Below are 15,102 nucleotides of genomic sequence, written 5' to 3' on the forward strand. Positions count from 1 at the left end.
TCGCCCCACGGTCGTAGCGTCCCATTGGCATGTGGAGCTGCCAGTCAGGGGGGGTGTGGGGGGGAAGAAAGAGGCGGCCGTCCGCGTCGACGCGGTGCAGCCGGGCGTGCTGCGACAGTGCCTGCCGGCTGAGCCGCGCTACGTGCCGAGGGGCGGAGCCCGTCGCCGCCCCCGCCGAGGAGCCGCTCGCCGCGGGGTAACTCCCGCGTCGGGACACGTGGCAAAAAGAAGGGGCGGCGCGGGCGGCCGGGATTCCTGGGCGGCAGCCACCGCTGCGCCGCGCACGCGCTAGCTGGGGGGGGGGGGGGGTGTGAGTGAAGGGGGCGCAGGGCGCATGCGCTGCGGCGGGGGCGCGGGGCCTGCAGCTCGGCACGTCCGCGCCGCGGGGGGAGGGGGCGGCCGCGGGGCCAGGGTCGTGTCAGGGGGGCCCGAGAGGGCAGCCTGGCCCCCCGGCCCCGCTCCATCGGCGGCTGCCACCGCTGCCTCCCCCAGGTGCCGCGCCACGGAGCTACTCTGCTCCGGCGGCTGCACTTCCCCCCCCCCCCCCCCCCCGGCCCGGCGGGTCCTCCTGAGGCTGGAGGGGGGAGCGCAGGACGCGCCGGGACTGCCGCCTTCTGCGCCCCCTCACAGGCCGGGGCCGGCGCGGAGAGGTGCCAGCACACCGCTGGAGCCCAGAGCTGCCTGGTCCTCCGTCCCCGGAGCCCCAGACAAAGGGCGTCGGCGCTGACCGAGGGACGGCTGCGTGCGGCGGGAAGGAGGGGGCGGGAGGCGGCCTGCGGCATTGGGTCGGTGCCTGCGCCCAGCCGAGGGGCTCTCGCTGCGCTGGTGTCCGCTGGCCACGTACCGCCTCTGGCTTGGGAGAATGCGGAGCGCACCCAGGACCGGTCTGCGGAGCTACCGGCGTTCCCCTGGCTGGGGGGGGGGGCTGCGCCGCAGGCCGGCGGTCGCTCCCGCTGCCGGGGAACGGGCGCCCCGCGAGGAAGGCTAGGCGCAGACGGGCACGGAAGGGCCCTTTCTGCCCTTGCCCCCCTCCCCCCCCCCCTTACACAGCCTTACCGGCTTAGGGAGCACAGGACGCTAATTGCTGCTTGCAATTAACGCTGCGCGCGGACTACCCGAACTAAAGGGCCGTTTAAGGAAGGCGGATGGAGTCCGAGTGCGGGAGGAGTACCGAGACAAAGCTGGAGGCCGAGCGCAGGGGGCGGCCACCGCCCCGCTCCCGGGGTCGCTCGGAAGGGCAGTGCCGCGTACCGGGGGTGGCGGCCGAGTCGTGCCCCTGGGGCTGAGGAGCCGCCAACGCCTGAGGGGCGGCCCGTTCCGGCCGCCATCTTGTGCGCAGCGCCCGCCGCCCCCCGCCATGGCAGCCAGCCAGCCCCGGGCCCGCCCCGCCACCGCCGCCCCCGCGGGAGGGCGGGCGCGGCCGCTGCGGCGGGGCTGGAAAGCGTTCGCGGGTCCCGCAGAGCTCCGGGGCGGCGGGGGGAAGAGGCGGTTCCAGCGCAGGTGCCGGTCATGGAGCGCTGAGCCACGCGTGGTGCAGGCACTGGGCGGCTGTGGCCCGGCGCTCGGGTGCGTACTGCAGCGCGGGCAGCAGGAAGCTGGTGAAGGGGGTGACCTCCTGTTTTGTCCAGTTGTGTCTGTCCACCAGGATGCTGTGGAGGCTGCGGGGGGAAAGCCTGGAGATCCGCAGGAGAGCGCCTGGCAGAGAGAGCGCAAGCACACTGCCGTCATTACACTCCAAGGGCGAGACGCTACCGCTCCTCACATGCAGCTCATCCAAAGCAGCCTGAAGGGTCCCTTCCTTCCCCTTCGAAGCTTCCCCTCTGTAAGCTTCACCTGCACTGCCCCTCCCAGTTTGGCGCTCGGGTGTTTCTCAGAAATCATCTCTCCAAGCTAGCGTTTGGAGTCTCCTTGTTCCAAGCACTGCTTAGATGAGAACGTGCCCGAACAGAAGTGTTCACAGAATCACCCTGCTGAAGCCGTTGCTGCTTGTGCCCTGGGCCTGTCCACATGCAACCCTGAATGCATCGGCCCGTTTCAGTGCCAGAGCTCACAAGACACATTTAATTTATTTTTGGCCCAGAAGAGTGCCACTACTGCCCGAGAAGCTATCCTTGTTCCCAGGAGCACGTAGTGTAAGTGTAGTGATTCAGGTCAGGCCAGTTTGGTTCACACGGAGAATGAATGTAGAACAAGAACTAGTTTTGACTCATGAGCACCGTAGAAGGAATAAGTGTGAGCCAAGGGTGTGAATGTGCAGGGAGGTGCTTGTTGAACTACGGCCTGGGACTAGCACTCAACAGCAAGCGGCTGTGGGGTGGCTGAGGCCCAGCGGCTGGTGAGCGTGAAAGCAGAGAGCAAGGGTGACAGACTAAATTCTGCAAGCATGGAGTCGTGATGCCTTGAAGTCAAAGACAAGGATTTCAAGCCTAATGAGTCAAAGGGAAATGAATTGCGGAGAATAAAACAGAAGAGACGTTACAGTTGGGTCAGAAGACTAAATATAGCAGCTGCGTTGGAAGGATGGAGGGATATGAGTGTCCCATTCCTGATCATTGTTCTCTGGCAGTGATCGGGTGAAATCCAGCCCGTTACATGCTCTCTTCAGCCTTCCTGACGTTTAGCCATTTCCTGTCCCTATTTCCATCCTCTCCAAATCCAAAGGAGAAAGAATGGAAATGTTTTCCCTGTTGGATGTTTGCTATGATTGGGGTTTTTGCGTTCATCCCTGGAATGCTCCCGGATTGCAAAGGTAAGGCAGGGCAGGAAGTGTCACAAATCTCCACTTGCCTTCTGTCCCTGCTTGTAGCCTGTGTTGTGCAACAACTTTTGGGGTGAAAACTGTGTGAGCTGAGTAGGAGTGTGTCAGGGATCCACAGTGATTTTTAGAGTAAACTTCCTTACTCCAGTTCTTACCTGGCCTGCTGAAAAAATTTGTTGACTTGTTCCAGGAGAAAGCAATGTGGGGAGGAATTCTTCCCAGGAGTTCAATAATACGAGCAACGTGATCTAGACATGAGGGAGAGAAAACACATCTAGATACAAAGATTGTGACACTTCTGTCAGTGAAATGAGTAAAACTGATGGAGTCCTACCATCATCTCTGGAGAAATATTTCCCAGGTTGAGGATCAAATAAACACTCCCCAGTTGCCATTTCAAATGCCTAGAAATGGAGTAGTGTTGTTAATTCATTGACTGACCCAGAGGGTTTTTTCCCCAGTAACTGATAGTACCAATTTGCCTTGCTATCACAGAAAACCGATCCTAAACCATGGAAATATTCACACTGCTTAAATCCATACCATGCTGAAACAGCACCTTTGAAAACCCGTATGTATGTGCCTGATTCAGTCAAATCTGTGCATTAACATACATGGAGCATGAATTGCCTTATAGCGTAAACTAATAAAGTGAATTTTATCAGGAGCAAAAGTGAGTGCATGCAGACAGCCCCTTTCTCCTCCTCAGCAAGGAAGCCTTGCTCCTCGTGCAGCGGGTGCCGAGGAGACGCTGCCCTGGGCTGTGAGTGTCACGGCGGTGTCCCCCGTCCTACCAGGCAGCCCGTGCTCCAGATATCCACAGGAGTGCCATAGTCCAATCCAAGCAGCACTTCCAGGGCACGGTACGGCTGGGTCTGTATCTCCTTGGAAAAAGGCTTGTACTGAAACGGAAACAAACTGGTTAGCATCTGTAAACGCTTGTGGTCGCGAGCTTCCCGCAGAGCGAGGAGGACACTGTGGGGCAGAACTGAATACCCATACGAAACTCTGCCCAGGGCAGACACATTCTCAGCCCCACCAGCACCAGTGTGAATTTATCTCCCAGCATTTCACACTGAACATGGTTTTGAATTTCTAATTGTAGGAACTAACTGCAAGCTGAAGAAACCTCCAAAGTTGACTGTGTCTCCAGGAGTGCCCAGCTCTGAGTGGGGAGCGCTGAATATAACACCCCCCAAAACCGGCACCTCTTCAGCACACTGAAATAACTGTTCAGCTGTAAAAAGTCAGACATGCAGGGTGGGACAGAAGCACGCAGCATCCCGCATTGTCACGGGACTGAGACTCGGAGCAGACTCACTGTCCAGCACGCGCTGCCCAGATCTGCAATTTTCACTTCTATGCTCATTAAATCAGATTCTTCCAATCGATTGCCAGGATCACCTCCTGGAGGGAAAGGACAAAGGGAAGTCAGGTCTTTCCAAACCAACAGGTATGCATCCCTTACCACGGGAGAGGGACGTATGCCTGCCTTTAAAGTTTTTCAACCTAAAAGGTCCTAAAACACTTTTTATCACCAGCTCTGTCTTTTGAGGAAACAAAAATGAAGAGCTGGTGTCCAGTCAAAACCTAAGAGGATGTTCAGGAGGACAGTAGCTTGGAGTGGAGCGGTGTGACCGCATGCTCCTGTCCTGCTCTGAGGTTACTGTGGGCTCAGAGGAAAGCGCTGGTCAGACACAAAACATCCATCATGCCTCTGTAGCCTTCAGCAATCCTGGCTGTCACGGACCTTAGACACAGCCTGCTTGGTGAGCACCGTAAAGGTTACATTTTCATATGTCCCTGAAAAAGGGTAATTTTTGGTTTACTGCTTTACAGTGAGCTGTCAGTGTATGCCTAATATTGTGCCTTTCTGCTCCAAGCAAGACTCAGTCACTAATTTAGCATTCCCCGATTGCCCTGGAGTTTGAGAGACTAAACAGCACCGTCATGGGAGAAGTGCTCACGGGAGAACATCATGCGAGGAAAATACAAAGGGTCTCACTGCTGGGAGACGAGCTGATCTCTCAAGAAACTCTCCAGCCCTACATCTTATTTGATATTCACACCGTTCTCTGCAAATAAATTATGTCTCAAAAGGCCTTGAAGATTAGCAGTACATACAAGTCTTCCACAAACCTCAGAAATATGGGAAATAAAAGGCAGAAGTGTCATACAGCTTTTTGATCAAACCATTTTGCATGTGAACCTTTCAGTGGTTTACACAAGGGAACTATCCTGTACCTAAAGCCCTGAGAAGGAGCTCTGAGGTCGTGGTGGGGCTGTTAACAGATGCCCGTGATCTGCAGTTGTCCTCCACACCAACCTACCTGCCAGACCACGTTTCTGTAGGAGCCTTGAGAAGCCCGTAGCCGCTCAGCCCGATGTTTGTGCTAAGCAGAGCTGGGAGAGGCCTCTCAGCAGCGTGAGCTGGCCGTACTGTTTTGTACTGGCCGTCACAGGAGATGTGAACTTACTCCTAAGTTATCTGTATCTGCTACCTCACTGTTTCCCTCCTGGCAATAAACACGTAAGTCCCTTTTCTTGTTAAAAAAAAGAACAACAAAAGAAACTGGACTGCTCACCTGGTCCCTTTAGCCTCAAATCTGTTCTCTGGCCGCAGTCGAGCGTATCGGGCAGAAGCCTTTGGAGGCTTTTGTCGCGTCCGTACAGCAAGACGTTCTCCGGTTTGATGTCTGCGTGGATGATGCGGCAGCGCTTGTGCAGGAAGTGCAGCCCTGCCAGCACCTGGGCGAGCGGGCAGCAAGTCACGTCAGCACCGCGAGGGTCCCTGCCTCACCCCCTGCCCCGGCGGCTGTCGGAGCAGCCAGGCACAGCGGGTATTGCAAGTTGCGGACGTTCTGGTGTTGAAGAAAGGGGGCAGTGATGGTGACTATCTGCAATAAATTGTTTCTGTATGACGAGTCCCCGTGCTACGCTGGTGACTTTGGCTGGGGCGGCCCCGTGGGAGCAGGCACAAGGGGTTTCATCGCAGGAGCGGGCGCTGGAGCCCCACGTGCCCGGCACGCAGAGCGAGAGGGGGTCCGGGGCGCCCAGCGGGAAGGGGCTGTCTGGGGGAGGTGGGGGTGACACACAGGGGAAGGCTGCCTGAAAATACACAGATATCAGCATGGACGCGCCAGCCCAGAGAGACAGAAAGAGGACGGGGCTACGAGGAGGCATTGTGATTGCAAAGCTGAACTTTCTCCCCAAAACCCACTCCTGTTCGTGCGGCCGTTACATCCTCGGACCACCGTGCCTTCCTGCTGATTATCATTCAAATGGAAGTTGGGAGCCGGTTACAGCGTGACATGGCACGGGAGGAGGGCGTCCCGTCTGACAAGGAAAGACGAGGAGGTGCAGCATAACCCGGAGAGGAGGAGGGAGAGGCAATGAGCGAGTGCGTGTAGAGGCCTTAAGGGTAGGCAGGAGAGCCATGTAGGGAAAGAACGGCTGGTGATGGAGCAGGAGAGTGGCCTGTCACAGGGGAGAGAAACAACTACCAGAGAGAAGCAGTCGCTATCAGAAATCTGTAACAGCGAAAACGCTGCTGGGAGATTTATATATTTTTTTTTAAAACACTCTGGTCAGTCATAAAGGGCTGGCAAGTATTCTCTGTATTATCAAATTCTATTCTGGGATGAACATCAGCCCCAGGGAAATACCAACCTTAAATGGTAACTGTGAAACACGGGGAAAGATTTAAATAGCTAAACTGGAATGAATCAGAAGTAAATACTGCCCCGGTGCTGATCTCAAGGGGAAGAAAGATTCTGAGATTTTACAATTAAAGCAGATAAGGGGATGGATCAAACAAAACACTTCAGTGTGAAACAGGGCACAGAGATTAATGCCACTGCGTTTTTGTGTAACTTATTCAGGTGTTAGTGGAGCTGCTTTAGAGGAAGAAGAGGCTGTTCCAGAAAACAGGATGGAGGAGGAAGCGGTTTTCTTTCTTAGTGTCCCTAGAAGGGCACAGGGTAGCAAATCTTCATCTTGGCAAGCGTGCAGACTTCTGATAAATCTCAGCACAAGAGGCAAAATGTCATTTTAACAGTTCTGAGGCCTCACTTAGGTTTCCCATTCCTTAGCTATTCCCAGCCAATGCATAAGAAACCCAGTTTTCACTCTCTGTTTGATCACCACATCCTTACAGGGGATGAAGGAAGTGTTGGCTCTGAGCAGGACATCCTCAACATGAGGGGAGGACCAGCCGCCCAAATCAGCAATTTAGAAAGCCCTGGAAAGACATTGGTGCCGAGGGAGCCCTGGAGCAGCCTTTGGTGGTACCATGCAGAAAGCTGCCGGACCTGCCGGTGCTACCCGCGGCTGGGTGCCGAGGGCAATGCCAGCGGTCTGGCATTGCTGCCGGAGGGGAGTTCTCAGGGCAGTGGGAGGGCAGAGAGGTACATGGTTTGCCAACGAGAAGCATAATTCTGTCAGGCTGCTTGTCCCCAGCTACTCCTGCGAGCAGCAGACCTGCTGGAGAATTCAGCGATCCCTGAGGTGGGAACACACGTGCCAGCCCCGAATCCCCAGTGCAGGTCTGGTCCTGACTCCTTCCCAAACCCAGCGAGGCTGCAGGCTCGGGCAGTACCGCGCCGTGCCCCTGTATCAATGGGAACGTGAAGACTTCCCGCTCAGCTTTTTATTCAGCGTTTTCTCTCCTTACACCCAAAAGAAATAGTTACTGTTTTCCTTAAAAAAAAGCGCCTTGGGCACTCACTCTGTGTTGTCCCTTTCCTTGCAGACGCAATCACACAGGAGTTCACGGCAGAGGACGAAGACTACGGCACGTTCCCCAGCCAACAGTCCCTTGGTGCCCTCGCCCAGTTCCAGCTAAGTTCTCACCTGCTGTAAAGACTTTTTCACAAACGGCAGAGGCAGTCCCTGGGCTGCGTAGTTACCCATCAGACATCGCAGGGAAGGACCCAGCGCCTCAAATACCAAGCACACATGTGGGAAAGAGTCAGGGATCCTCTGACAGAGAGAAGATGCTACCACTAGCCTTTTGCCCTTCACCAGAGCAGCCAAATATCTCATTACCCAACCTCTCCCCTCCAGCCACCTCCACATGCCCCGGTCCAGCTACTGCTCTGCTCTTCCTGCTCATGGGAGCACAGTGCTGGGTTTTACACCATCCTGTGACTCTCCGGGGCAAGCCTGGGCTTTGCTGACCCAGAGCTGCAGCACTCTAGCAGAAGGATATGGAAGCCGTTCTCTCCGATCATTCTGAAGTCGTCTAACAAACAGACGATGTTTTCTCCTGCCTGGTCCTTCTTCTTCATACTGCTCACCTGAGGGGGAGATTCCAAGAAAGCCACAATTAGAGACGTATATATGCACAAGGACATCTTGTGCCTGTTTTATCCCGCTCAGACAGACTTTCCCTTTCAGGAGTTGGCACTTCATGACAAATACCATGAGAAGTGCACCAGGAAAACCAGGCTCCAAACACACAAGCTGAGTCTGTTACCAAGGAATGAATTTCTGTATGTTGTCTAGCTCTTCACCACGTGGGACCATCACCCTCCCAGCATCCAAATAACTCAAACCAATCCTGCTAATAGTGTCTAGCACACTTCCCGCTGCCATTCTACCCCAGAAAGTTGTCCTGCCTGTGCTGGAAGGGGATTGCCCCAAGACCACAGCTCCCTGCTCCCAGAAGCAATGGCTGTCTGTTTCCTTTGCCCTCCTGCAGCCTCTGCTCCTTGTCCTCAGAGTGGGGATGGCCCTGTCCCTCCCCAGCTGAGAGTAGCAGGCCGGGACATCGCCTTTTAAAACCCACACCTTCCCTTCAGCAATTTCTCACAAGGGGTTGCAGAGAGGCAGAGACCTCATGGTTGTCCTCGGCCACTGGAAGGCTACCTGTCCTACCGGGGTAGAGAGCAGCTTCCATGTCTGGAGGAGCCCAGTGAAGTAGGTCTCTCTGGGCTGAAAAAGGGTTGGCTATGGGCAAGTACTGCAGAGATCTGTAAGATACAGAGTGGTGGCAGAGGGCGTGAACACCGATCTTTCGTGCAAGAACCGGGGGGCATCAAACCTAGCCCTTGGGAGGTTCAAAACCAGAGGAGACGGTTCTTCACGCAGTGCGTGGGTAGTTGGTGGCAGTTCTTGTCACAGGGGGCTGCGGGTGCTGAAGCCCACGTGGGCTCACGGGAAAGCAGGGCAGGTCTCTTGAAGGTAAATCTACCGAGAATTACTGACAGCATCCTTGGCCCTAAGAGATCTCCAGCTGGAAACTGCTGTAGGCCAGGGGAGCAGCACCCTGTGCTTAGCTTGTCCTTGCACCCCTCTGGATATCTGCTGCTGGCCCAGGGTGCTGGGTTGGGTGAACCTCTGTCTGCCCAACCATGGGTGCTACGGTACCCCCGCTCTTGCACCAGCACTGCACACCCGCGTGGCAAGGTGTGTCGGGAGTTTGCTCCGACGGAGCGCTGATCCTGGTACAACAATTCCTACTTTTTTTTTTCCTTCTCTCTTCATGGCCATAACTGTCGGGATTTTGGTCTGACACATTGTGGAGCTGCCGGATCCACCTGCACAGGCGCCAGGAGGTTTGTGCTGGCGCGGCAGAGGTGAGCGGCCGTGGAAGCACGGGAGAGCAGATCCCTCTCCTGGCAGCTCTGCAAGCACCGACCTCCCTGCGCCGGTGGGAACGGCCCTGGGAACCAGCTGCATTCTGCTGAACAGAAGGCGTGTCTTTCAGAGAAAATTAGTAATAAATCAAGGGTAAGGCTCGGTCTATACGCAGGATTGTGCTGAGGCGTAGAAAAGCAGCCCTCTGATGACATTAAATGAGTGCCACTTGGTACTTCCTCTTGCATCACTGCGCCTGGCTCATGTCCCTGTGGACAGGGTCTGCAGAGTTACAGGTGTGAACTGAACCTCTCTCAAACCTGTTGGCGAGAGGCCTCAGAGTAATTTGAGATGCAAAATATGATGGCTTTTACTCATCTAAAGCTGATGTAACTTTGTATTTAGGCAAACCTGAAGAATTGTAACCACGAGCTTTCTAGAACTAGCAGGTCAAGGCATCTTCAAAGGCAACTAGCTGAGACCCAGATACAGGCACCTAATTACCATGTCCGTTAGCAAAGGCAGGAGGAAGCTTTCTGACTTGAGAGATTTATTACATTTTTGCTACATCCTGCTTCCCCCCCCCCCCCAGATATTTCCTTTCACTTCAGTGTCAGTGTTGTGATAGAGCAATGCCCTCTGAGCTGGGAATGACACAAATACAGTGGAAACACTCCCATCTCCTGCTTAAGAACAACATTGCCACTTTTTTTTCTGTTGGTTATCCACCTTCTCTTTCTGCAGGTTCCTCCTATTTCCTGGATTTCAGTCTCAGCTGAAAGAAACGGGCTGACAGGGCAAGTGGGACACGGCCACCATGGCCCAGTATGACAGGAGGAAGGACAAGGTGCCCGTCTCAGAGGCCAGCACTGAGCCAAGGCGATTTCCATGAATTACCTAACTTTTGGGTTTTTTTCCTGTTCCCCACCTAGCCCCTCAGCCTGAGACCTGGAGGGAGAAGGGATGATGAGGCCGATACACAGACCTGAACTCCAGAATGTACGTACACAGCGGAGGAGAGCAACCTCATCCTGGGCAGCCTCAGCAAAGCTCTCCCTGCTTTTCAGGACCTTCACAGCTACGTGTTTCTTCCTCCTGGGAAACAAATCGCAGCTGCCAGCCGACGTGTGCCAGCGTGGCCCTAACCAGCAGCACCTCCCCTTCTCCCAGCCACCCGGCCCTGGGCTCCCCAGGGAGGTGCTGCCCTCCTGCCAGCCGCCTTGCACGCCAGGCCCGCGGGCGTCCCTCCTGGTCATGCTGCCGGCATCTGGCAGCACGGCTGCCCCAGGGACCAGCAAGGGACTGGAGAGAAAAAGGCAGAGCAGGGATAACGCAGGGTCTAAACGAGAAGAGCAAATGCAGAGCGAGAGCCGATCCCACCTCATTTATGTTCTTTGGTTTCCAGGGACCGGCTCTGCTTGTCGCACCTAACCAGTGTCGCTGCCAGGTTTAGCCGGTGCTCGGGGGATGCCGACGTGCTCCCAGGCAGGCAGCTGCGCTCTGCAGCTTCTGCGACAGGGGCAGGTCCTGCCCAGGAGGTCGGCCACCCCTTCCCACCTCCCCGAAAGCTGGTCAGCCCCTCACCTCATGTCCTGGCACAGCCAGACGGTGGCAAAGGTGCCGCAGCCCAGCTTGCACAGAGCCTGGTATCGCGTGTTGAACACCTCTCCTTCCCGTGCGGGGTGGTGGCCTCCTGCGGGGACCATCGCCAAGAGACATTACATCTCTAAATGCTCTTGGACTGAAAGAGCAGCTGAGGACAGCCGTCCTCCCAGAGGAACGGCCAGACAGGTCCCGGTAGCCACCTCTGACCTGGGAAGAGCCTGGCACGATCTCGGCTCTGGAGCCGTGCACCCGAGGACTGACCTGTGCGCTGGGCTGCCGGCACCTCCTCCTGCACCTGCTCCTCCATGGCCCAACGTTGCAGCAGATCCTGGCACGAGGGGACGGAGGCAGTGGGGAACCGGGTCCTGGGGCACGGGTGGTGCGATCCCTTCAGCACGTTACTCCTTTAAAGAGAGCCGGAGAGCTGCAGGGCAGCCGTACCTCTGTGGCAGGCTGCGCACGTGGATTCCCTCTTCCACCCCCACCGTCCCCTCGCCCCCTTCCATCCCATCTGCTTCATCGGCCCCTGGAGCCAGGCTGTTACAAGCGGAGGCAGGGGTTATTTTAAGAGCTCAGAAGAGGAGAGCTGGCAGGCTGGAGCCGGGCAGGGATCCCGGCGGTGTGCGGCCAGGCCAGGGCCAGGTGGGAGTCTCAGGTTTCCCTGTGCCCAGGGTGGATTTTCAGGGGCTCAGCTGGGACTGCGGGATCCCCTCCTGTGGCCACAGCCAGGGATCGTGCCCGCTCCCCACCCCATCCTGGCTGAGGACGGGGCACGTCTGGGCTTTCGCTGGCAGGAGCAGCCTCACGCTCCAGCTGGGTGTGAAGCAGAACCTGCGTTTTACACGCTGCAGCGCTGCGCATCTGTCCGCAGCCCAGCCCCAGAGCACGGGTTTATCGCTGACCGTCCTGCGACGCCCTAGCAAGAGGCTCTGACAGAGCGGGAGGCTGTTCCCGGGGTTTGTTACTATGACAGCCCAAGGTACAAACACCGAGACAGCGCAGACGGACTGATGCAACTGCTGTCCCCCCGCCCCGCAGCACTGGTGTAGAATTGGCTTCAGCACCGGTCACCTGAAATAGCAGCCCAGAGCCCGTGTTGCTAATGGAAATATAGATGCAAGCTGCCGTAGCTGGGGTACTCCAACCCAGCCTGTCGTAATTTGGAAATGTCACTTGCTGTACGGCTGAAGCTTTGCCAGAGCTCGTGACAGGTGATAATAATCCCAGTAGACCGTTAGCATGGGTAGAAATATTGATCTTCAAATCGGGTCGCTAAAGCTAAGAGCTCGTCTGCACCGGAGGATTTTCAGAGACAGCGTTAGTGGGCTGACAGTGGCGGCGGGAGCTGTGATGGGGAGTTTTTCTGGGACAGGTGCTGAGACGGGGGCCTGGCTTCCTCAAAAGACTGAATTTCCTTTCACACGCTGATGCTCCTCTCCCAGCAGAGCAGCCAGAGATGCAGCCTGCCTCCGGGCACGCAGCACGGTTCTAAGGGTCAGACCAGGCTCCCATCCTGTCAGGGATGACCCAAACTGCCAGAGCTGGCATTGCTCCGTTCACCCAAGCCCGTACAGCAGTTTGAAAGGAGCTCAAAATCCCTTCTTCTCCTCCTATTTGTCCACCTCTAACCATGGCATTTACCCTGTTCACAATCAGTCTCTTTTAGGCATAAACCTCCAGGATGCTGCGTGTCTGTATGGCTGTTCTTTTCAGGAAATACTTACTAATGTCTTAGCTATGAAACAGAGGTGAAATAAAAATTTTCCTTATTTGTGCACAGATTGAGCATATCGGTAACATCAGAGGCTCACCGGGCCCTGGTGTCCTTCTGGCTGCGGAGGCGAGCCAAGTCCATCTTCAGGCGTGCGAGACTTTACCTCCATCCACCCTCGTTACACGGATGCAGTGGCAAAGGACAAGGAGTGTTGCTATGCAACTTGGTATAGGAGAGTGAAACGTACTTTTCTAAGCTTCATGATAAAGGACGATCAATGCTTTAAAGTCCTTCATCACTTGATGTCTTTACGTTTAAAACAACTGTTGTTTTGCTTTTGTCATTCAAAGCCAAGTTGTGCAGAACCTACTGGCTTGCTGCAGGCCTGGACCAGGTCAGAGAACTTCATCCCAAAACCACGCTGATCCTGCCTGGTCTGCGAGAGCTGCGGGCAGGGAGCGGTGCTTCGCCTCCAGCCCAGACAATCCCACCCGACCTGCACGGAGCAGCGTGAGGAGCTGCCCACCCCCCGTCATACCTTATAATGCCTGGACCTCTGGAGTCGCAGAGCTTGCCAGAGCAATACACGCCTTCCTCTTCTGCACAAACACAGCCCTGGCAAGCCCTTGCGGAGCGCAGCATCCCTGCAAGTTGCAACACGCAGCGGAAAAGCAGCCCCGTCGGTGTGTGGGGCTCCGAGCCCCAGGGACCCTGCACAGACTTACCGTGCAGCAGCTCGCAGGCAGGGCACGCCGCTCCGTTTGTCATCTGGCTCATTCTGGAGCACCCCAAAGTGAGATACCAGCTGGTCCTGCTCTCCTTTTAGTCTATGCTGCCCGGGAGGGGTGTCCTTGAGCAGACCAAAGCCTTCTGCATCGCTGGATGGACGTGGTGAGGAGCAGGGCAGGGTATCGGATCACAGCACCGCTTCTGGGAACAACCTTGGCTTCGGGATAGCAGGAGACCTAGGACAGCTGCAGTGGGTTCACTTTACTGCTGGCTTCTCCCTGCCTCCCCAGCTTCCCTGGCAGCAGGTCTGTCAGCCTGCTGCGGCTCCACAGTCTCCACAGCAACTATTTATAGAGGGAAATTCACAGCTCTACTGAGATGGAAACAGAAAAATTCTTCCTCTCTGCTCCACCATCCCCAGACCCAGAAACCGTGGGGTTGCCTGGCACTTCCCGCTGCTCCCAGCAGCGTGGCGGCAGGACTCGTGGCCGAGCCTCGCTGCTGTGGCACCTTCTCCAGCCCCGCACAGCTGTCCCCAGCCTGTGCCTGGCAGAGGGGACAGGCTCCCCCAGCCCACCCGTGTGCCATGCTGCCCAACCTGAGGCTCCTCGGCCTCCCCCAGCAGCGCCCACAGGCAGCCGAATGCAATCCCAGCGTGGTGCTGGTGACCACAAAGCCCACGCTTCCCCTGGTCCCTTTTCACAGAGAACAACCACGACAGCAGCATCCTCCCTGCAGCCCTGCCCTGCTGGGGTGAGACCCGAGCATCCAGCACACACACAACACTGAGCAGCAAATGGCCACACACAGTATAAAAAAAAAAAAATCACATTTTTTTTTTCCTCCACTGCCACATGCTGCAGCCTCACAGCAGAGCCGGGCATGCCCCGGCCTCCCCCTCGCTGGGGCCCTTGTGCTGTACAGCTCAGGTTTCCTTGCTCAGACTGCAGAGCCCCAGCCCCAGCCCTGAAGCAAAGGGTTAAGGCCGCCTCGCAGGAGCTGCGCTGCAGATCCGGGCTGCCAGCCCGAGGTCGGGGCCTCCCGGAGTGCTTCTCCCCTTGCCTGTGCCCCTCTCCTCTCACCTGCCTTCCCTGCACTAAAAATAACAGGGGAGGGGGCAGAGGCTGCACCAGGCTGGGTGCTGAGCGAGCGCAGCACCCCGGGACAAGCCATTCGTAACCCCTAAAAGGCCACCGAGAACACGCGCAGGACAGAAAGCAGGGACATTACATAGAGAAGAGGGGGAGAAGCAGACTGTATCCACAACTCTGCTAGTAAATGGGTGGGGGACAGAGGGAAAGGCAGGATAGGCGGGCCAGGAGCCAGCTTTATGCCTGGGAAGAACTGTGCAATTAGTTTAAGAGTTGTTTTGCTAATTTAGGAACGCTGGTGGGCAGCAGCCATCAACATAAACTGCACCTTAAGCAACCCCCTCCTCCCTCACCCACTGCGGAAAGCCACAGACCGGCTCTGCCCCCGCTCCCTCCCCTCGCAGCTACAGCAGGAGGCAAACTCACGGCAAAGCGCAGACGTGGGAGCCGGCAGCGGAAGGTGGCACACGGTCATTGCCGGTGGCTCACAGACCATGGAGGGGGCAGGAGGGAAAAGCCCCATGGTGCTGGCACAGCTCCCCGGTCCAGCTTCCACTTAGGAGGAAAAAAAAGAGGCAAAGAGATTCTGGGCAATTGCATCATCGTGCAACACAAGCATGACACAC

At 56.5% G+C, this 15,102-nt stretch overlaps 1 protein-coding gene across 1 annotated transcript; it reads right to left on the reverse strand.

Annotated features, from left to right (window-relative positions):
- Nucleotides 1-357: 357 nt before the first annotated feature.
- LOC129211564 (SRSF protein kinase 3-like) lies at nt 358-15,007 on the reverse strand. Its single transcript, XM_054838844.1, has 12 exons — nt 14,903-15,007; nt 13,382-13,729; nt 10,922-11,346; nt 10,345-10,432; nt 7,968-8,055; nt 7,610-7,716; nt 5,344-5,506; nt 4,080-4,165; nt 3,553-3,660; nt 3,093-3,162; nt 2,914-3,006; nt 358-1,695 (listed from the first exon to the last, which is right to left on the reverse strand). The coding sequence occupies exons 3-12, from the start codon at nt 11,041-11,043 to the stop codon at nt 1,508-1,510; spliced, it is 1,113 nt and encodes a 370-aa protein (XP_054694819.1). The 5' UTR covers nt 11,044-11,346; nt 13,382-13,729; nt 14,903-15,007; the 3' UTR covers nt 358-1,507.
- Nucleotides 15,008-15,102: the final 95 nt, after the last annotated feature.

The sequence above is a fragment of the Grus americana genome, chromosome 11, assembly GCF_028858705.1.
Source record: "Grus americana isolate bGruAme1 chromosome 11, bGruAme1.mat, whole genome shotgun sequence".
Lineage (NCBI taxonomy): Eukaryota > Metazoa > Chordata > Aves > Gruiformes > Gruidae > Grus > Grus americana.